Source organism: Canis lupus, chromosome 16 (genome assembly GCF_011100685.1).
Source record: "Canis lupus familiaris isolate Mischka breed German Shepherd chromosome 16, alternate assembly UU_Cfam_GSD_1.0, whole genome shotgun sequence".
In the NCBI taxonomy this organism is placed as follows: Eukaryota; Metazoa; Chordata; class Mammalia; order Carnivora; family Canidae; genus Canis; species Canis lupus.
This window is the reverse complement of record NC_049237.1, coordinates 39,856,292-39,880,768: the sequence shown is the minus strand read 5'-3', so window position 1 is coordinate 39,880,768 and position 24,477 is coordinate 39,856,292. Positions and strand designations below refer to the sequence as shown.

General features: G+C 33.3%; 1 protein-coding gene across 4 annotated transcripts in view; it reads right to left on the bottom strand.

Moving 5' to 3' along the window:
• Positions 1–24,477, bottom strand: part of TUSC3 (tumor suppressor candidate 3) — a 281,955-nt gene that overhangs the window by 19,538 nt on the left and 237,940 nt on the right. For all 4 annotated transcript variants that reach the window (XR_005371577.1, XM_038560234.1, XM_038560232.1 and 1 more), the window contains exon 7: positions 11,834–11,897. Coding sequence is in view for 3 of the 4 variants with exons in the window: in XM_038560234.1 (XP_038416162.1) it covers positions 11,834–11,897 (64 nt within the window). In the remaining variant the exon portion in view is untranslated. The remainder of the gene's footprint in view (positions 1–11,833; positions 11,898–24,477) is intronic.

Here is a 24,477-nt window from a genome sequence, read left to right as displayed (position 1 = left end):
TTGGGAAGATGTCTATTTAGTTCCCCTGCCAATTTTTTAATCAGGTTGTTTTTTTGTAATTGACTTGTATGAGTTTTTAATATATTTTGGATATTAACCTCTTATCTAATACTTGGGGGTTTGCAAAAGTTTTCTTGCATTCTGTAGGTTGCCTTTTCATGTTGTTTTTTAAGCTTTGCAGAGCTTTTAAGTTTGGTGTAGTCCCATATGTTGAATTTTTTTCTTTTGTTGTCATGTTTTTGGTAACTTATCCAAAAATTCACTGCCATCAAGACCAGTGTCTATGAGTTTCTTCCCTTTGTTTTCTCCTATGAGTTTTATAGGACCAGATCTTTTATAGGATCAGTCTTGGATTCATTTTAGTTCATTTCTGTGAGTGGCACAAGATAGGTATCCAATTTCATTCTTCTGCATGGGCTTATCCATTTTCTCAATGCTATTTGTTGAAGTGACCATCTTTTCCCCACTGAGTGTTCTTGACTCCCTTGTCAAATATTAGTAGGTTGTATATGCAGGAGTTTAATTTTGGGCTCTCTATTCTATTCCTTTAGTCTCTGTGTCTGTTTTTGTCCCAGTACGATACTGTTTCTATTACTATAGTTTTGAAGAATTGTTTGAGATATGGAAGTGTGATACCTCTGGCTTTGTTCTTTTACCTCAGTATTACTTTAGGTATTTGGGGCTTTTTATGATTCAATACAAATTTTAGGATTGTTTCTCCTATATCTGTGAAGAATGCCTTTATATTTTCATGAGCATTGCATTGAATCCGTAGATGGCTTTTGGGAAGTGGGGATATTTTAACAATATTCTTCAGATCCATGAACAGAAAATGCATTTCCATTTATTTGTGTTTTGATTTCTTTCAGCAAAGTCTTATAGTTTTGTTGTACAGATTTTTTTTCATTTTGTTGGTTAAATTTATTCCTAAGAATTTTTTTTTTGTTCTGTTTTGACATTATCGTAAATTGGAGTGTTTTATTTCTTTTAGAGGTTTCATCATTAGCGTAAAGAAATGCAACGGATTTCTGCAGGTTGAGTTTGTATCCTGCAACTTCACTGGAGTTGTTGACTAGTTCCAACAGTTTTTTGGTTAAGAGTTTGGGATTCTTTCTCTGTCTATATTGATATCAATTTCTGTAAACTCATATCATCTGCAAGTAGCAACAGTATTCCTTCTTTCCAATTTAGATGCCTTCTAGGTCTTTGTCTTGATTGCCCTAGCTAGGAATTCCAGCATAGTTTTGAATAACAGTGGTGAGAGTGGGTATCCTTGTCTTGTTCCTGATCTTAAAGGAAAAGCATTCATTTTTTTTTTCATTGCATACAATGTTAGCTATGGGTTTCTTTTATGGCTTTCATTATATTGAGGTATGTTCTGACTATACCTAATCCACAAAGGATTTTTATCACAACAGGATGTTGTATTTTGTCAAAACTTTTTCTGCATCTATTTAGATATACACGTGATTTTTATCTTTCCTTTTATTGATGTTTTGTATTTATTTATCGATTTTTGTGTTGAACCATCCTTGCATTCTAGGGATAAATCCTACCTGGTTATGGTATATAATTCTTTTAAGAGTTCTTGAATTTGGTTTATTGAGTTTGTGGACTACTTTTTGTATCTGTAGTTATCAGGGCATATTAGTCCACAGTTTTTTGTTGAGGTGTTCTTACCGAGTTTTAGTATCAGTGTAATACTGCCTCATAAAATGAGTTTGGAAATCTTCCGTACTATTTGGAGGGATTAAGAAGCTTTCATATTGGGATCCCTGGGTGGCGCAGCGGTTTGGCGCCTGCCTTTGGCTCAGGGCGCGATCCTGGAGACCCGGGCTCGAATCCCACGTCGGGCTCCCGGTGCATGGGGCCTGCTTCTCCCTCTGCCTGTGTCTCTGCCTCTCTCTCTCTCTCTCTCTCTCTCTCTCTGTGACTATCATAAATAAATTAAAAAAACAATTAAAAAAAAGAGAAGCTTTCATATTAATTCTTATTTAAGTGTTAGGTAAAGTTCTCCAGTGAAGCCATTTGGTTCTTGGGTTTTCCATGTTGGGAGGCTTTTGATTACGGATAGAAAATATGAACAACAAAAAAAGAAAACATGAACAGATCAAATATGAATAAAAATATTTTTTTGAATAAAAATATTCTATATCTTCCTGTTTCAATGTTGGCAAATTATGCTTCTAGGACTATATCCATTTCTTCTAAATTACGTAATTTTTTGGCATGTAATTATAGAAGTCTGTTATGATCCTATATATTTCTGAAGTATCAGTTCTAATATCTCCACTTTCATTTCTAATTTTGAGTCTTCTCTTTTTTTCTTGTTTTAACTAAAGGTTTGCCTATTTTTTATCTTTCTTGAAAAATCAGCTCTTAGTCTCATCGATCTATTCTATTGATTTTCTGGTCTTTATTTCTACTATGTACTTTATTTTCTTTCTGTTAAATTTGGGCTTAATTTGTTGTTCTTTGTTTAGTTCTTTGAGGTGTAAAGTTGTTTACCTGAGATTATAATTTCTCAATATATGCATTTACTGCTATACACTTATCTCCCAGAACTGCTTTTACTTTATCTCATAGTTTGGTATGTTTCCAAATTTTTTTGTTCGAAGATATTTTAAAATTTTCCTTTTGATTTCTTTTTGACCCACTGGTTGTTTAGTTTCTCCATATTTGTAGATTTCCTAGATTCCCTCTTACTGATTTATAGTTTCATACCATTGCAGTCAGAAAGGATAGTTGGTATGATTACAGTCTTCTTAAATTTGCTAGTATGTATTGTGGGTCTTGTCAAATGATTTATCTTGGAGAATGTTCCATGTACAGTTGACAAGAGAATGTGTTTTATGCTGTTGAACGGAATGTCCTATATATGTCTGCTATGTCCATTTGTTCTAAAGTATAGTCCAATTCTACCATTTTCTTGTTGATGATTTATCTGGATAGGTCTATACATTACTGACACTGAGTTATTGAAATTCTCTACTCTTATTGCATTGAGTTCTATTTCTCTATTCAGATCTGTTAGTATTTGCTGAATATATTTTGCTGTTCTGATGTTGGGTGCATATATATTTACATTTGTTACATCTACTTGATGTACTTTATCATTATATAATGATCTACTTTGTCTCTTGTTAACATTTTTGGCTTTGAAGTCTATTTTGTTCAATCTCAGTATGGCTAATCCCACTTTCTTTTGGTTTATACTTGCTCAGAATATTCTCTTCCACCTCTTTATATTGAGCCCATGTGTATGTTTAGAGCTGAAATGTCTCCTACAAGCAGCATATATTTGGACCTTGCTTTTTAAAAAAATCTATTGTTAGTCTGCCCCTTCTGATTGGTGGTTTTAATCCATATACACTTATCATGATTAGTGATATATAAGAACTTAATATTGCCATCTTGTCTTTTGTCTTCTGGTTGTTTCTATCTCTAATGTTTCTTTTTCCCTGCTTCTCTCTAAATTTGTGGTTTTCCATGGTGATTTGTTCAGTCTTCCCCCTATATCCTCCTCTATTTCTTTTTTTGTTTCCTGTCTTTATTTTTTTAACTTGTGGTTACCATGAGGCTTAGATAAAACATCTCAGCTAAGCTGCTATCAGCAGGAAAAACAAAACATTCTTTTCTTGATCCACCTATAAAAGTTCTACCCTTTCACTCCTCACCTTTTATATTTCTCATGTCACAAATATCTTTCTATGCTGTGAATTCATGAACAAATTGCAGTAGCTATAATTATTTTTAATGCTCTTTCCTTTAAACTTTATAATTAAGTGACTAACATGTGTAGTATGTTAACTATCCTAATATAAAGTTACAGTTTTTTAATTCCAACTATCACCTTTATCAGAGTTTTTTGAACTTTCATTTTTTTCTGTGTCTCTAATTAGCATCTTTTCATTTCGACTTGAAAAACTCCTTTCAGCATTATTTGCAAGGCATGTCTGGTGGTGTTGAGCTTCTTCAACCTTTATTTCTCATTCATATGTGAGGGATAACTTTACCAGGTAAGTATTCTTGATGGGCAATTTTTATCTTTCAATACCTTGAGTATATCATTCTACTCTCTCAAGGCCTGTAGAGTTTCTGCAGAGAAATCTATTGATAGCTTAGTGGAGGTTCCTTTCTAGATTACTTTCCTTTTTTTCCCTGGCTGTCTTTAAGATTATTCCTTTATAATTGATTTTTAACAGTTTCTTATAGATATTTTGGCATTGTGATAAGGTGTTCCCTTATTTTTCCCCCAGGTTTGGGAAGTTCTTAGCTATTACTACCTTAAATAAACTCTGTCCCCTTCTCTCTCCGGTATGCCATTTTTCTGATGTTTGTCTGACAGAATAACAACTCTTTAGGGTTTCTTAATTTAAAAAAATTAGTTCTCTCTTCTTCTGAGTCATTTCTAAATTCCTGTCTCCCAGCGTGCTTATTCTTTCTTCCATCTGATGTGCCCTATTTTCTATGCTTTCTAATGTATTCATTACCTCATTTATTAAGTTCCCCAGCTCCAAAATTTCTCTCATTTTTTTTTTATAATTTAAATATCTCTGGTAAAGAATGCCTCCTCTTCATTAATTTTATTCTTGAGTTCATTGAATTAGCTAAGTTTTCTTGTAGCTAATTCAATTTCTTCATTTTTTATGAAGAAATTTTGAATATTTTATCAGTTAAATTACAGTATTCCATGTCTTGAAGTTCAGTTGCTGGAGTATTATTCTTTTTGCGATACCATATTATTGTGATTTTTCATAATGAAAAATGAAAAACGTGCTTCTGCTGTCCCATTTGAAACAGTACACACCTTTCTTGTGTACTTCATTACAATACAGCAGGCTGGCAATTAGAAAGCTTTATCCTGTTTTCCAGAAGGTGGTGCTATAGCACAAGTTTTGGGGCTTTCTTTTGCTGGCTTTTTCTGCTACCCTTAGGAGCAGGCCAGTAAAAAGAACCAGGATTTAAAAACAAACAAAACAAAACAAAACAAAAACTGGTGGCAGAGTGGGGGTAGGTGTGGGCTGAGCATCTGAAGCTTTGGGAGTGTCCTTGGGCCAATAAGAGGATTCTCCAGTGGGGAAATCCCAGAGGTCCATGGGCTGACCTGCTCAAACACTGGAGACCTCTAGCAGGAAACACTTTTCTTTCAAGACGCTTTGATGTTCTTGTCTGCTCTTTTCCTTTATTCTTCCTCCTCCGAGGCATGAGGTGCCCCCTCAGAGAGCTGGGTGTTGCTGTTCCCTACAGCCTGTACTGCCAGGTCATCTGTCCCTCACCACTTTCCTTTTCTACCTCTTCTGTCAGAGGTGTAGCTGCTGCTGCCCACCACCCTTCAAGCCTAGTAGGTGCAGTGTTGCCCTGGGGCAGATGGGTGTGTTTCCTCTTTTCTCTGCTTCCAAACTTGTCTCTGTCCTATTCAGACAGTTTCTCCCATCAGGCTGGCTGGATCCCCAAAATACTTCATCTCTGGTCCCTGTACCTTTTTTCATTCTCCACATTACCTTTCCTAATGGCAGCCAGTGTGTATGGGGCAAGCTCACAAACTCCTTTGGATCTAGCCCTCTGACATCCTATTCACCCACTAAAGAAGGTACAGAGGAGTGTCGTGGTGTATTGAGCAGAGGTACTTTTGTTTGGTTACATATATCCAATTAATTGTAAGTCAAAAAGACAAAAGGAACAACTCCCATTGCCATGATGCTGATGTCATTCTTTTAAAAATTGCTTTGCAGGTTGCTGTCTTAATGTGGTAATTTATCTTTCCCTGTGAATTTTGGTGGTGGTTTCTTGCTTATGAAATTCCTACCCTTAAATCTTATTCTTTTTCTTAATATCTTTTTCAAGTAATGTCACTCTTCTGTTCAGAACAATTTAAAAGCTTTCCATATCACTCTGAATAAATAAGACTTCAAAATGGCCTCTAAGCCATACATAATTTGCACCCTGATCCACAGCCTATATTTGTCTGCCCTTGTTTGATCTTATTCTCGTCCTACTAGCTATTTTTCCAACAAGACAGGAATCTCTCTGCCTTGGCATCTTTGTACTTGATATTACAAAGCAGATATTCCCTGCTTAATACTCTTTTCCCAAATATCCACATAATTCACTTCTCTTTCAGTTTCTGCTCAAATGACATCAGAAAAGCCTCCTCAAATCTATTCCTTTTCCTTTTCAAACCATTGTTTTGAAAGAGATTTCACATTTTTTTTTAATTACTGTCTTTCTCTTGCCACTACAATGTTAGCCCCTAAAAAGACAGGAAATTCTTGTTCATCATCTCACCCACTGCCATAAGACTCTTTGACATGGATTCCTTCTTCAGTTTCCAAATAAGGAAAATAAAGCCCAGAGAAGTCTGAATAACTTATGCAAAGCCATAAAACTAAGTAAGTGACAGCTGCCAATCAAAAAAGCATAAAAGAAATGAGGGAGGATATTACAGGGTTAGATTAAAATGATGACAGAAGAGTATAAGAACTGGAATTCCATGCAGGGAAATATAATAAAGTAAACAGCAACTATCTTGAGGTAATAAGGTTGTGGATATTTACTTTCTTTACTTACCACATCCTACAGAGCAGTAGTTTGTAAATTTTATGTAAAGGCATAGAAAGTACAGTTGACCTTGAAAAACACAGGTTTGAACTGCTGGAGTCCACTTGTATGCAATTTTTTTCTGTTACTGTAGTACAGTATTATGTACTTTCTCTTTGATTTTCTTAAATTTTCTCTAGCTTTATTTGTAAGAATACAGTATATAATATATACAGCATTACAAAATATGTATTGATTATTTATATTATCAGTAGGACTTCCAGTCAGTAGTAGGCTATTAATACATTTTTAAGGAGTAAAAAGCATTATGTGGGTTTTCAACTGTGTGTGGGGGATTCAGAACCCCTAACACATTGTTCAAAGTTCATCTATAAATACTTTGGTCTGTGCAAGCTGTTGGATGTATGGCTACTACTCTGCTGTGGTAGTGCAAGGTGATCATAGACAATAAGGAAACAAGTAGTTGTGCCTATGTTCCAATACAACTCTATTTACCAAAATAGTAGACAGATTAGATTTAGCACTCATTGGTCCTAGTCTGTCAACCGTTGTTACAGAGGATCCAAGGCAGTGCCTAAGGCACTAAAACTGTTATATCTGAGAGGAAGTTTTACTGTAAATTGTTATATCTTAGAGGAAGTTACACTATAAACTGTTACATCTGAGAGGAAGAGAGTTTTATTTATTTGAAAATAATGCAAGAACTTAGTAAATGCAGTGCATACAACTCCAAAGTAGGCTTTTAAAGCAAATGAATGACTAGTTCTATGGTTGTGTATAAACCCTAGGTAAAGTACTCTATTTGAAGGCAGTAGGGCCAAGAAAGAAATGTGATTTTATCCTCAGAATGTTTCCTGCAAACTTGAGTTTTCTAGGCTTTACCAAAATATAAGCTGTGAAACTACTTTAAACTTGATAGTTGTAATTAAGATGTATGAATTAAAGTGGCTTTAAACTAGCCAACTTTCCTTCTCTTTTATTTAAAGATCCTTTTTAAGTTTCAAGGCCTTGAGTGTTGAGAATTATCATTTAACTTATTTAACTGAAATTCTAACGTATCAATGAAAAGGTTTTGGTTAAAAAAGAGCCTACATAATACTTACCATTTGGAAAAAGTTGCATTTGTAACATAATTTTTAGGTGAAGCATTAATTTTTAGAAAGAGGTAAAAACTAGATGATCATCTGTCAGATCTGATTTATAGAGCTTACTTCACTGAGTAGAGGACTGAATGACTAATGAATGCCTCTACAAATCTGAGAATCTCTATGTCTAACTCTGGGATAACAGCTGATTTTCTACCATTAAACTGTGAGCATAGCCATTCTGGCTGTGTAACTGAAGAGTCCCAGCATTAGAATAAAAGATGGAACTATACAGTAGATGAGCTACGTTTCTGAGACTTTTCTATTGTTCTGAGTTTGCTAATGCCTATGCCTACACACATACACACCTCTAGTCTACTTCATGTATTACTTTCACATTTGTATTGAGTAATGTCACAGAAGAATATACTTACTACTGTGCACACTTTTCTCTGCTGAATCTGTCAATCACCTATTACTGCTTATAAAGTCAAAATATTGACATAAACCCACATAAAATAGAAGTTGCTATTTGTATAAATTATATACAATACCCAGAGGCACTGAGCATCTTACTGAACTAGTAACAAATATATTTGCACTATATTATAATCCATTCTCAGTTGTACATGATGTTAAGTTTACTGTTGCTCCTAGGAAGAGAACGAAGATTGTCAATTTAAAGATAAATGAGAACAGATGTGAAAAAAAAGCATATTATAGAAGACTTACAGAGATCTAAATTAAAAATTATCTTCAATTTACATCCATCATTAATTTTTGTATGTAGTATGGCTTTCCTTGGATATAACATACTAAAACATTTGCTCTCTATCACAGATTGAAAACAGATGCAAAGTAAAATAATATTCATTCATAAGAAATGGAAAACAAATGTATTTCTCATAAGAAAAGCAAATGTGATCATTACAAGGATTTATATGTATATTTAAATATTTTAAAATTATTGCTAGTGTATGCTTTGCCTTTTAAATTAGCACTTTTACTTCCAAGAGATGTTTATCTCCTGTCATCATCTTGAGGCCCTATAACTTGAAGGATATGGAAACTAAGCAACATATCAGAGTTTAAAAAGTCAGTCCTAAAACTCATGTATCCTGTATCCACTAGCACATGTATCTTTTTCGTAGCAAGATACGGTAATATTTTCATTATCTATCCAAAGTAACCTTTCATCAATCTTCTCTTAAGCATTTGTGAATATTCACTCTCATTTTATGTTTTTGTACCTGGCAGACCTTCTACTAGAATATTCTCATTCATCCTCTGTCTGGAAAACTCCTTTTTTTTTTCCATTTTATCAAAACCAGCTGAAAAGTCAGTGCAAGTTCTCTAGGTATTAAGTTGTTCTTCCTCCTTTTGAGCTTCCAAGTACTGATTATAACATCTGTCATGCTGAATTACAATTATTTTTCTATCATTCTGCCTTCAAATATCTTACTTTTGCATGAAAAATAAATAACAATGAATTTTTACTGGGAAAAATAAAAGGATTATGTAAGTTATTCTTAGTTCACATATTCCATATTAAAATGTCATGATATTTCTTATTCCTTTTTTATATAGTTTTCTCTCATGAAATACTTAAGACTTTTTTTTTCTTTTCCTAATCAAAGTACTGAGAAAATAAAACACTACTAATAGGGAGAAAAATCTTATTTTTAGTGAATACGAATCTATAACCTATGACATCAAATGACTCCATCTGTTCTTAGATTTTTTTCAACAAAATTTTGCACATAGCAATTGCATTTAATGATTTGGCTTACTAAATCAGAAGGAGAAAATAAAAAAGCAGGCATATTCTCTCCAGATAAATAAAAAGTGACCATCTGGAATTTACAGGGTTTTTTTTTTTTTTTTTGTATAAAAAATACACATGCAAATTACAAAACAAAAATACATGCTAAGTTTAAAAATAAGTCAAAGTAAAACCAGAAATTAATTACTTTTAACTTTCACCAATAAGTTTAATAAGTCAACCATTTTAAAAGATATTCTCTTTTATAGTTATCTATAAAACAAACCAGGAGAATAAAGCAACAAGTAATTATTGGTAGCACAAAGGGAAAATAAGTCCTTTTAATTCTGTTAGGTATCACTGTTAAAAATCTATATGGAAGACTTCATACTGTTTGTGAAATTTCTTTGCATCCTAAATCTCAGCTTGATGTCAATGAGCCATGAAATGAAACCTTGGAGAATTCCTGCCATACAATGATGGTCTCAACATAGCTTTTTGCCAGATACCCGTGTTTAATAGACTAGCTGCTTTGAATAAGTACAGTGCTAAGGTGCTATTTCATGGATTGAAATAGAATAGAAAAGAAAAGCCTACGATAAAGAAGAGCTAAAATGCTACCCATGATAGTTTGTTTCCTATCAATGTGCTTCAACACAAATGTATAAATACATTTATATAATGTAGAGATAACAGTAAAGATGGCCTTCCTTTAATTTCCAATAAGGAGAAGGAGATGTTCCAATACAAAGATTTGGAAATATTTCATTTTCTTACCCAAGGCCCCTCTGATTGCAGAAAGTATTAATCTCTTACCATGTTAAAGTAGAAAAGAGAAGCCTGGTACAAAACCTGAGAATTTTAATTCAGATATAGATATTTCCAATTGTAATCTATGAGACAAACTACAGCAAAAACATACTCATACTAGTAGCTTCTTAATAAAGGATACAGATAATTAACTGCATGCAAGCAAGAAATGGTCTATAGATATGCACACTTCCACATATGCACACAGTATGTGTAAAGGGTGGAAGAAATACAAATGTAGAACTGATGGGAATATGGGAAAAACAGCCAAAACAACCTGTAGTGAGTATACGATGCTTTTTCTGTGCTCATTTACTTCACACAGAAATGCCATGGTTACTTCGCTAATCCTCATTTTAAAAATGAGGAAGTTTGTGAGGTTCTTGAGAATTGAAAGTGCTTTAAGCACCCATACCCCTTTCCTCCACTATAATTAATAGAAGACTCAGTGTATACCAACACCTGATGTACTGTCCAGAACATATTATGCAAATAAAATAGATTACTTAAAAAACTGAAAGTAGCAAATATATGTTTACTAGTGAATTAAAAACTGTATTGTTAGGACATAAGGTAGAGAAAAATAAAAACCTTAAGGATATTAAAGATAGTCATTTCCTCCCAGATTAAAAATAAAAACTTTAAGATGGCATGACTGACATTTATTCATGAAATCTTAGAATATAGACCATAATAACATATTTAAAACTTAACCAACAGACCATGAAAAAGAAAAGTGAATTCTAATCCTAGTTCTTCCTCCAGCCTAAAGTAAGTTAATTAAATTTTGTGGGTTTTAGTTTTCCTACCAATAAAGTGAGGTTTGGCCCTAGACGGGTTCTAAGATACCTTAAAGGTTTAAATAGCTCTGATTATGTAAAATACCAAAAATTTGGTCTAGATTACTTCAGTTGAATATGAATCTTAATAACCAGGAGAGTAATCAAATTTTATAAATGATACCATAAGCATACTTTAAATCCTGATGATGACTCAATATGTTCAACATTATAAACTGAACCTTCAAATATTTTTCAAGACACACAAACATCTGTGTTCCCCCCAAGATAGTTGTTTACCAAAAAGTAACTTTATTTCATTCTCAGAGTATTATTTTGTATTTAATTAGACACTTTAACCTTACCTCTTTCCTATTCTATCCTGTCTTCTTTATCACCAAACCATAAATTGTAATCCATTAATTCATCCTCTTCTGACTTACCATAATGTTTAAGGGAACTAGTACAAGTTTTTTAAAAATCCTGCTTTTTATATTTTCGGACACTTTCTTCTCTCTGTTAGAATTTTTACAGGGTAAGACCACACAAAACTCAACAGAAAGATGTTAGCCAAAGACAACCAATGTAGAACAAAAGATATACTCTGCAGTTCAACAGTAAAAAAAAAAAGAAAAAAGAAAATTATAGTTTGTTAATGACTCAATAAAAATTATGTAATAGGAAATAATTAGCATAGGAACTAGAAAGTTAGTAACATAGTAAAGTTTAAAATTTAATGTCTTTTAAAATCTTGATATTTATTGTCATGAAAAAAAAGTCAATTTGATAGCATGCAACTTTTGTTCTTTTTAATCCATCAGTATTTTAAAGGATACTTAGTACCAGAATGATGTGGGACTCTGCCACGAATTGAGCCTGGCTGCTTCCGTGAATGTAGCTCTATAAAAGAAGACAAAAAAAGCAAAAAATTACAATCTAGGGAAAAACAGATCTTTTGTTGTAGGTTTTTCTTTTTCTTTTTTTTATACTTTTAATTTTATACCATGAACGGAAAAAACAGAATAATCTAAGCTCCCATTTATAATTCTTTTGAATAAAACAGTTAACTGGAAATAACAAATGAATATAGCAGTTGATATTACTGTAATTTGTAGAAAGCAACTTAACATCAAAAGTAAATTTCATATAACTTGTTAAAAGGTTTAACCACAGGGGCACCTGGGTGGCTCAGTGGTTGAGCATCTGCCTTCAGCTCAGATCATGATCCCGGAGTCCTGGGATCAAGTTCTGCATCAGGCTCCGTGCACGGAGCCTGCTTCTCCCTCTGCCTATGTCTCTGCCTCTCTCTCTGGGTCTCTCATGAATAAATAATAAAATCTTACAAAAAAAAAAAATAAAGGTTTACCACAACATAAGCATACAATGTAATGATTATTCCACAGTTACTGTAAGATACAAATTAGAGCAAATAAGTTTATCTTTAAGGAAAAAAAAATTACCTATCAAATATTAAATTGTTATTTTCCACAGTATCAGAGTTTTAAAACAAGAAGATCGCTTTAAAAATGTATTTAATCCATTAGAGCATTTAAATTGGTCTTTTTCAAAAAAAATTAAAACTGCTTTAACACACTGAGAAATGTAGAGTTTCTCATTTCTCAAGTACTATTAATAGTTGACACCAATCAATTACAGAAAACATGACACAAATCTCCATCTAGTATATTCCACTAATTTTTTTTTTGTCATTTCTGCTGTTAATCTCTTATGAAAATTAACTGCTATGCAGTTGCTTTAAATACAAATCCTTTTCTAGGTTTTCTGATTAACAAAAAAAAGTGGAGAAAAAATAACTAATATAAATCAGTGTCCTCAATTTTACACCACATTTGAAGCATACTTATCATTTGAGAGGACTACTTTGGTCCTCTCAAAATCTTTTGTTTTTATTTTTGACAATAAATACAGATGAAAGCATATATAAGAGTATACTCTTAGGAGGAGGAACTAGGAGTCAGAAAATTATTCCTTCTTGGCCTTAATCTTGAACAGGTCAACAAATTTCTTAGAAATTCAATATCCCTTCATCTATAAAATCAGAAACAGAATTAGATGATTTCTGCGATCTTTTTGAAGTACATGAAGGCTTCTGTGTTTTGTCACAAATGGTGTTTTGGTATTTTCATTAAAGGCTGGTTTTTCTATTCTGACCTAAACAGTCTTTATTTCCATCTCTAATATCAGTAATTCATAGGGCAGCTGCCTTATTCAAAGGTATTTTGAGGTGTTCTTTAAGCCCAGCTTCAAGCAAACTGACTAAAAACAAGAATCATTTCTGGTTGACTCCATTACAGCTCCCGAGGAAGCCTATTACATTAAGTGTTTTCTTCTAACTCTAACCATTTAAATTAACTTATATAAACATAAAAATAGCTTTGAAAATCATACCTTAGCTGCCAGCTAATCATTTAAGGTTTTTAACATTACTAATGAATGATAATAGTGAAATGATGAAAAAAAAAAAAAACACAGAAAAACAAATAGAAACACCATAAGCTATGTTTGGCATCACTTCAAGTCTGATTAGAAACTAAGACCTCCAAAACTAAGAAAGTCTTTACCATTCTAATAAATGTAAAGTAAATAAAGTGAATATTCACATAACTAAAAATTCAAATTTAACAATACTGGATAATATGTTCAGATATATAGAACAAATGCAAGGTAGCTTGCCTGTGTCGGAATAATAAATTTAGAGAAACAAGATCATGAGATTGTCTAGATGAGTGGTTTCAAAATATTTGTGTTTAATTTTTTAATTTTTTAAAGATTTTATTTATTTGACAAGAGAGAAGTATGCATGTGCATAAGCAGGGGGAACCAGCAGAGGGAGAAAGAGAAGTAGGCTTTCTGCTGAGCAGGGAGCCCAATGTAGGGCTCAACCCCACGGCCCTGGGATCATGACCTGAGCAGACATTTTTCTGACTGAGCCACCCAGGCGCCCCAAAACATTTGTGTTTAAATAAAAATTTTCTCTGGTGAATATCATCAGTAGTCTTTTATGTTTCAAATCCTATGTTCTTATTTCAGCCTTACTTTACCTGAAGAATCTGCTACATGTGATCACTCTCCTGTTTTGGTAATATTTTATTGACCTCTAGGATGCCAGCCCCCCTTTTTTAGAAAAATTGAGGTATAATTGAGACACACAATGTTCTATTAGTAACAGGTACACAACACTAATAATGACAATTCTGTACATACTCAAAGTTCACCAAGTAAGTGTAGTCACCATCTATCACCATACAATATTAATACAATATTATTGACTATACTGCCCATGATGTGCTGCTTTTCATCTCCATGAGTTATTTTATACCTGAAAGTTTGTACCCCTTAATTCCCTTATCTATTTCATCCATCTCCTTCCTCACCTCAATCTGGCAACCACCAGTTTCTCCTCTATATTTAGGAGTCTGTTTCTGGTTTTTGATTCCACATATGTGGAGTCATGACATATTTATCTTCCCTGATTTACTGCAATTAGCAGAATACCCTGCAGGTCCATCCATATAGCTACGCATGGCAAAAATCTCATTATTTTTTATGGCTGAGTAATAGTCCACTGTGTGTGCCTGTGTACAGACAACACAGCCACTTTTTTTTTTTCCTTTTTCAAATAGGAATACATTTTCATTTCAACTGTTTTTATTGTAGTAAAAAGCATGAAATGTAAAATTTACCATCTTAACCTTTTTTACCCCTCGTTATGGTAAGGCTATTCTTAATCCAATTCATCAATTTCACCTATCCTCCCACCCATTTCACCTCTAATAACCATTTACAGAGTCTGTTCTCCATTGTTAAGTCTTTTGGTTTGTCTCTTTTTTCCTTTGTCCCTTTGTTTTGTTTCTTAAATTCCACATGAGTGAAATCATAGGGTATTTGTCTTTCTCTGATGGGCTTATTTCACCTAGCATTATATACTATGTCCATCCATGTTGTCACAAATGACAAGATTTCATTCATTTTATCAATGAGTAATATTCCATTGTGTATATATACCACCTTTATCATTTCATTTTTTGATGGGCACATGACCTGCTTCCATAATTTGGCTATTATAAATAATGATGCAATAAATCTAGAGGTGCATACATTTTTTTTTTTTTTCAAATTTATGTTTCTGTTGGCCATCTGGTAGTGTTCTTTGGAGAAATGTCTGTTCAGGTCTTCTTTTTAATGGGATTGTTTTTTGGGGTGCTGAGATGTGTAAGTTCTTTATATATATTTTTCTTTATATATTTATATTGGATACTCATCCTTTTTTGAATGTATCATTTGCAGTAGCTTCTCCCACTCACTAGGTTGTGTTTTAGTTTTGTTGATTGTTCCCTTTGCTTGCAGAAGCTTTTTATTTCAATGAAGTCCCAATAGTTTGGTCTTGCTTTTGTTTCCCTTACCCTAGGAGACATATCTAGAAGAATGTTGCTATGGCTGATGTCAGAGAAATTACTGCCTGTGCTCTCCTCTGGAACTTCTAATTTTAGCTCAAGTCATGATCTCAGGGTGGTGCATGCTCAGCAGGGAGTCTCCCTCTGCCCTTCCCTTGGCTTGCACTCTCTCCATCTAAGATAAATAAATTTATCTTTAAAAAATTATGCCCAAGGATAAGGGCTAAGATGTATTGTCTGGTCTAAGCAGTCACCATCTCTTGCTTGGATCATTGCAATATCCTTCTTTTTTTCTCTCTGCCTCTGCCCTATTGTCTATTGGCCAGCCAGATTAATCCTGCTAAAACTAATGAGAATTTATCATTACCCTACTCAGAAATCTTCAATTCTTAAATGTGTGAGAACAATATTATATGATGTAATCTATTTTCTGCTTCTAATCACAATTCCAAAGAATCTACATATCTCTACCTAATTAAAACATACAGCTACAAAAAGAAATCTAAAGTTGGTCTTTAGAAACTTACTTTACTATATCTGATCTATAATACTCGTAGGCTTACTTCTTATATACATGAAGCAATACAGAGTAAAGGCTTGGAGATAGTCGAGTCTGCTAACTTGCTAGCTGTGTTATCCTGAACAAATTAAATTATTTAACCTTACATCTTTAATAGGAATAGGAAGATATTACTCAAAATATTGTCTTAAAAAGTAAGTCAGATAATGTCATTGTAAGTAATAAGCATAGCATCTGGCTTTCTTTGTAGTACATAATAAAAAATAATCAAGGACAAATCATTTCAAACTTTCTATTCCAAACCATTTGTATCTTTTAAACATTAGACAAAGATACTTAAATACCATTCAGAAATTATTGTTTACACAGGTGAATTTAGTGTGTTGAAGTGTAATTTTAAAAGATGATATTCAGAAACCTGTACTAACATTTGACTTCTATCCATCTCTTTAGTCACTGAAATCACTTCAAGACCAGATACCCTGAAAGACTTCAGGATTTAATGAAGTAGAATTCATTTGATAAATTTTTAGTGTGCAATTTTTATGTACCAGGTATAAATTTAGGAAATGGGGACCCAGTATAACAAAACAGAAAACAACCAAAACGCCCTAAAAACTATGTTTTTATGACTTACAGAAACTGTGAGACCATTATTTGTCTACCAAAGTAAACAGAGAGATTATTAGAGCACACTAAGAGCCATAAGAGCAAGCACACGAATACAAACACAAATAAACATTCCAAAGGTCTTAAGCACTGATCTTAGAAAGAGTTATCTTTCATTTACAGAGCCACCCAAAGCAATGTCTTAATCCAATTAAAAATGAACTAAGGTGCTTGATTTTTAATCTGGTCTTAAAGTATTGTATTTATCCACACACTTTCAAAATCCTCTGAAAGAAACATCAAGTAATAAATTCTTTTGTAGCTTTAGCATGATTAGTATCCTTTTCCTCTCTGATTTTTACTAATTCTGATGAAGGAAATATTAGTAACTAATGGTAATTTCATCCTAAGTATATATTAAACTTGTATTTATAAGCACAGCACATTTATAGAATGATGACTGGACAAGAAGAAAATCTGTATGGTCTCAGACACTCGATACATATCTATTTCTTTCATGGAGATGAAATGTTTTAACAAACAATAAATATAAATATTCTTCACTTGACCAGTCCATCAAACACTTATTCATAGAGCATATAAGTAAAAATTAAACACTTGCTCATAAAAATTATTTTACCAGGAAGTTCATTATCATAGTATCACCTAAAGGACAATTTTATTTAGAAGAAAAATTAGAGGAACTGAATTTTGCATAGCATAAGTAAATAATATATGTGAATAACACTCTTCTCTCAATTTCAAGTAATAAAAATTAGTATGTTTTGTTTAATATAATAGTTCTAATACCTATTCTATACGAATATCAGAAAAAGAGAAATAAATATAATATAGGTCACTAAATGAAAGGAACCTGACTCCATTTAACTTAATCCTAAATTCTTGGGAAAATAGTATCTTTCTGCTCTGTTTTCTCAATATTGTTTTAAAATTGTGTTGGTACTGAGTAATCATTAAGGGGTCCTTTTATACACTTAAATATTCTGAAAACAACTAGTGTGGACTAACAATTTATTGTCTGAGAAGGAAGCTATTGTAATGAAAAGTCCACTGAACTTAGAGTCAGGAGTTTTGGTTTCTAGTGTTTAGCCATTCAATTTAAGAAACTAGTCATTAATCTCAGTCAATTCAATCATTTGGATCTCAGTTTCCTAAATCTGAAGAAGAAAGACACTGAATTGATTAAATCAAGATAGTACAGTAGTTTATAAAATACATTTCAATCCAAATGCCTGTGTTGGAATCTCTATCCTGGATCTGCCACAAGTGTGACCTTGAGCAAAATTACTCTAAGCCTCAAATTGTTCAACTGGAAACAATTATTTCCAGTTGAAAAAAAAAATGTGTTTCCAGTTGAAAAAAAAACAAAATGTGAGAAGTGAATTAGCTAATACATGTGAAATACTCAGTATCAGCCTAAAACCCAATAAGTAGTCATTAAAGTGTTATCATTATTACCATTAGTTATCTAAAATTCAAATGAATTTTAACATTTTACTCTGAGTTATGTGACTCACAGAAGAATACAATTAATAGTAGATTATATCTGGGTTAAATATTTTCCTGTCAGTGAATAATTATTTTTTAAACATCTAAGATGCTATTAAAATTACCTACCTTGGAGCAAACCAACCAACCTGTTTGATGAACCTGGACAAAGACTGTTGCAGTTTAATGGGCTTTGGAGCAAAACCAAGTATTAATATAAGCAGAATACAAAAAGTTGTTCACTTAATGTATAGAAGCCAGGAAATAACTCTTTTGAAGACAATAATGCACAGGATTCAATTTCCTTAATTCATTGATAAAATGTATATTGGTATCTACTGTTTGATGAACCTGGACAAAGACTGTTGCAGTTTAATGGGCTTTGGAGCAAAACCAAATATTAATATAAGCAGAATACAAAAAGTTGTTCACTTAATGTATAGAAGCCAGGAAATAACTCTTTTGAAGACAATAATGCACAGGATTCAATTTCCTTAATTCATTGATAAAATATATATTGGTATCTATCTGCTTTGGCATAAGTTCCTTGTTGGGAAAAAAGTACAAAAAATTGTACTTAAACCAATCCCATATAGATATAAGTGGTTTTGAATTAAGATCGTTTTTAAAAATGTATCTATTTTTAAATAAGAATTGTTTATGGCACCAAGAAAATGGCAAATGTATGAAGTGAAGATTGGACATTGTTGGGTGTCAACCCAAATGGCAATCTATCTCCGTTCAAGGTCAAATCCACGAAAGTGCTTTTGGTCCCATCTTTAATTTTAAAATACATGATTGTATAATGAAACAAGAACTTGTCAAGTGCCAGAAGAAACACTGCTGGGATTATCTTTCAGCATCTATATGATTTTTTTCTGTCCAATTTTTTCACGCAGTTTGATTCAAATAACATGTAAATTTCCTTTCTGTCTGCTTATTTTCCCCCTTCTTGTACATATTGTGAAAAACTACCTACATGAATCCTTTTAGCCTTTTTCAGTCCCTTACTCTCAAGTACAAGAATTCTAAGTGTAAACTTAGAATTTAAGACAATCTTTTAAGCGATAATAATTCTTACTCTGTAAAAGAAGGATTGCATTAGCAAGGAAAGGAAACGCAATTTATTATCAACATAAAAAAAGCAGGATGAAAATATTGTATTTTCTTTGACAGCACTTCCAAGAAATCAAAAGAATTGATTGCCTCAGTACTCTTAAATGTTTGTCTTTGAAATTAATCTTGGCTATTTAAGAGGTGCCAGTAGACGAACCACTGCTTTCCTGATCAAAGCCTGTGTAGAATGTAGAATGACAGATCCATTTTTTTGTGTTTGGTAGAATCAATCATTTTTTTAGTATGTAAGTATGTAACTCTTAAGTAAATAAGATGGTATTTCAAAATACATATGCTAGTAGGTCTGCAGTAATGACATCTTCATCCTGAGTTTCCTTTGTGTGCTAAGGTACACAGAATATCAAAATGGAGTAATTTTTGGTATTTCCTTTTCGGTTTCTTTCTGGGAATTCCAATGTCCAGGAAAGAGTCCTTTATTTACTTATTTTGAAGATTTTACTTATTAGAGAAAGAACTTACGTGCACATGTATACCATGAACAGGGGGTGGGTGTGGGGTGGGGGGGGTGGCAAGGGAGAGGGAGAAGCAAAAACAGCACTAGTTCTCAGGACAGACCTGGAGATCATGATCTGAGCCAAAGGCAGATGCTAAACTGAGTCACCCAGGCACCCCAGGATAGGTGTCTTGTACACTAGTAAGATACATTATCTTAATGTTAAATAGAAATACTTAAAGGCATCCTATGATCTTCCCCTGACTGATACTATAGCCTTGCTTAAAATGAAACCAGTTAATTGGGTCTCTAGCAAAAACAAAGTGTGAGAGAAGGAAGAGTGTAGGAAGGCAGACAAGCTTCTGTTTAGTGGCAAAAGTGTCCTGGGTCCCCACTGTTACTGCACAAAACAAGTTGAAATCCCAAGGTACTTATCACTCTGACATTTAATAAAAGATTTTTTATTTCTTGATAGTTACACATTTCTAGACTTTTCCTTAGGGGGCTGTCTTTTTAATTCATCATCCTACATCAACTTTTCTAAGGTAGCATCAGTTTTTGCTAGGCTGCTATACTAAATGGCAGATGTGATATAGATAAAAAAAAAAAATAGCTAGGGTGAGTCCTTCTGGATTTGTCTGAAAGAAGAGATATAAATAGGAATTATCGACATCTAGGTGGCAAAGAATGCCACTGTGTGTGATTTCTCCAGAGGGTGCACATATCTCCTGCTTGAAATTCCTAAATACTTCATTAAATATTTGGCTTAAGCTAATAATTACAATAGACATAAAACAGTTCTTCATGAAAACAGTGAGTAATCTGCCACTCGAAGTATTTCATTTGTCAGCTGTTAGCAATAAGCTACCATTCTTCTGTTAACTGAAATTTTAGGACATCTTTTAGCCCTATTCCAGTTGAACTTACTGCATGACCAGTTGTGGAGTGTGAAAACCTTACCTGCCTCAGCCATACAACAAAAAGGATTTCTTCAGTTTTTCTTGTGATATTTGAAGATGAAAAAGGATGACCAGTTAACCTAGTCAGTGATTCTCAAAATGTGTGTGCAGGACATTCACCTGGGATATCTGTTTAATAAAACAGATTCTCAGACTTCATATGTGAAGATTATCAAGCAACAGGTCTGTAGTAGTACCAGAAATTTGTACCATTCATGGGTTGAAAGCCATTTCTACACATCTGCATTTTGTAAGAGGCTGTATAGGAAGAAGATAATGTGTAATCTTTTAAAAGTGGTTAGAAAAGCTATATATTGAGAAAAAAAAGTTTGGTTTTCTTTAAATAATAAAATAATTGCTACATATTCCAAGAAAGTATCTTACTAGTAAGACTTTTTTTTTTGATAATAAAAGAATTGCTACATATCCATAGAAAACATCTTATTAGTAGGAGTAGTTTTTGTTTTTATAAACAATAAAGAATTGCTATTTCAAATGTAGTCATTTAGCTCTATGGATGCAAGCCTATAAAAAGAGTGCTGGCTGCAAACTGAACCCAAGCAACAGGCAGAGGTTATGACAACACAAGTCTAAAAATTCAAATTTCAATCATCCTGTCCAAAATTAGGAGATATTTTCTAGAACGATACAAGTTACTGAGAGGTGGAAACTGAGCATATTAGAAATGGCAGAACCAAATGGTGGGCTAGCAGCTCCTAACTGGGGACATAAGAGAAGTTGACAGTTTTAGAATAACTGTGGCCCCAGGCTAGAAAGGGTGTACTTGGTCCTATTTAAACCCTCCTCTACAAAAAGTTGTGAGCCCTAATAGTAAAGTGGAGAAATCTCTCCCATTATGAGCTTTACCTGAATTTACAGTGTCAATAAGACTGGAAGTTCATGTATTGTAAGGCAGTGGGGTGAGGAGTGGGGCTGGTAATAACAAAATAGAAGAAAGAAAAATCTCACATAATCCAATAATAAGGAAATCCTAAGCAGAATATGCTGTCAAACAGTTCATTAGAATTGCCCCTTCCTAGAAGGTCAACCAATGAGAACACAGACTGTAGGGCTAGAAAACTTCTAGGGTAAGAAAAACATGCCTAAGCCTCAGATACTAGTGAGATAAACCATGTTTGGAAAGGCACCTTTTACTTTCTGAACAGAACTGGTAATATGCTCAGCCATTAGAAACGACAAATACCCACCATTTGCTTCGACGTGGATGGACCTGGAGGGTATTATGCTGAGTGAAATAAGTCAATCAGAAAAGGACAAACATTATATGGTCTCTTTCTTTTGGGGAATATAACAATTAGTGAAAGGGAATAAAGGGAAAGGAGAGAAAATATCAGTGAGGGTGACAAAACATGAGAGACACCTAACTCTGGGAAATGAACAAGGGGTAGTGGAAAGGGAGGTGGGCGGGGGGTTGGGCTGATGGGCACTGAGGCGGGCACTTGGCAGGATGAGCACTGGGTGTTATGCTATATGTTGGCAAATTGGAACTCCAATAAAAAAAAATTTAAAAAGAAAACTGGTAATATGATCAATGAGGTAAAGATCTCATTTGTATTTTCAAAATGTTGAGATATTAAAATTGTAACAAATAAGACTTTTTTTCCAAGGACCTATGACTTCTGTTCTAAGTAATTTTTGTAATATTTTATTGACAACACATTTTCTAGGCTCATAGTTTTAATTTCATTAAGTGACTAAAGAAAACTTGAAATGCATAGTATAATTATTCTTATAGAATTTCTTTTGTAACCAAAAATGTTAGAAAGAAGCTGTTATATTCAGCATTTTAAAGTCCAACTGAGGGACCCTGGGTGACTCAGCGGTTTAGCACCGCCTTCAGCCCAGGGCCTGATCCTTGGGGACCTGGGATCGAGTCCCACATTGTGCTCCCTGTGTGGAGCCTGCTTCTCCCTCTGCCTGTGTCTCTGCACCTCTCTTTCTCTGTGTGTGTCTCTCATGAATGGATAAATTAAAAAAAAAATCTTTAAATCAATACTGCAAAAGCTTTGGTAGTTCTTTCATATCAGGTGTATGTCAAAAGTATAATATATTTAAAAAAAAGTATAATATAAATGTATGTTTTTTTCTTTATATCCTCAAAATAAGCAACTATCAAGGAAGATTAATATTCCCAAGTCATTATTATAGAAGTAATCTAAAATGTAATGACAAAAATCAAATGTAGCTTAAATTTTACATCATTCTGTGTTAAGAACAAAATCACTCCTTTTCTATCACCAAGTATTTTACACCTGTGACGGGTCTAAGACTTGTATGAGGAACAGAACTTCTCTGTGCCTATTCCAGTCTTCCAGTTTTGCCAACAAATTGAATGATTTTCCCTAGGAAAGCCATTTAATGTATCTATAATTCATTTTCCCAGTACAGATAATTTTTTTGTTACTTACGAAGCTATTAGGTGATAAAAAAGATGTTGTTATGAAGCAGTCTATAAAAGACACATAAAATAAACAAGAATCACTCTTTTGAAGCATAGATTCTTACATTTCTCTTTTTTTCATGTGTCAATGAAAATGGATGTCCACATATCCACTCTTAGGACTCACATGATAGATAATATTTTGATAATTCTATATACATAAGCATATTCCTGTAGATAACAAATGCCCTGGGTGGCTAGGCAGTTATTCCTTAATAATGAATCTTTTAGCATATCTATTAAATCATCCTCTAAACATTATTTGTACTTCGTATTTATTCATGTTGCTGCCTCACTGATTGCAATATGAGCAAAATATTGCTGAGTCTGAATCCCATTACATCATGCTGGACTATCTGCTATGACAGATTTTCTAGTCTAGTTCTTCAGGAAGCTTTAGTTTATATCCTTGAAACTTATATTGTCTTAATAATGACACTTTCTCTGAAGTTTTCCAATTGCTTTAAAAGTCCAGTGTCATCCATTTTCTCCATATGTCTAGGACCACTGCATCTTGATGAGTGAAACTGGGAAATCACTGCCTCTAAATCTTTGACATCAGAGACTCTATCTTGACATCTGATATGAAATATAGTACAAAAGTATGATAAATGAAACCTGTCTAAGAAATGAAAATGAGACTGATAAGGATTCAGATATTAGACCCATATAACATAGCTGACAGTACCATGGCTTTGAAGGCCTTGAGAATGGGTTTAACTAATGATGGATGTTACTGGTTGAACTTGCTAACCTGCCAAATGAGACATTAAATTCTTGGTTTAATTTTCTATTTCTTTAAACTTACTATTTGAAGGCTATAAATTATCAACATGCATCTTTATATTTAATCAGGATGCTATCAATGTGAATTCAGTTACATAAAGAAGCATTTTGCATATAATAGGCTGATAGACAGTTTGAGGTTCTACTATTAAAACTTTATAGCACCAAACATGATCATCTTTAACAGGAGTACTGTACTCTAATGCTAATGGTTGGGAGGTCTAGTTACAAACCAGGTTGCTAGGTTTGAATTCTAGCTTGAGGGATTGGGCATGTTATTTAATCAACCTTTGGGTTCAGTTTCTTCATCTATAAAACTAGGTTGTTACAAAAATTTAAAGCTTTTAGGAAAGTATAATATGAAGTAAGCCTTAAGTGTTAGCTATTGTTGTCATTATATTCATTCCAATATTTACTGAATGTCTAACATGTAGTGGGTACATTTCTAGGCACTTGAAATAAAATAGTTAACAAATAAACCTGGCCTCAGGGGCTTATGGTGTGTGTATATGTCTGTGTTCTGGGGGCAGGAAGCTGAAGGAAGATCGACAAGAAACAATGAATGTATAAATAATATAAAATAAATTGTACATTAAGGATAGTAGTTAGCCATACTGATTTGGGGGCAAGCACATACAAGGCAAGGGAATA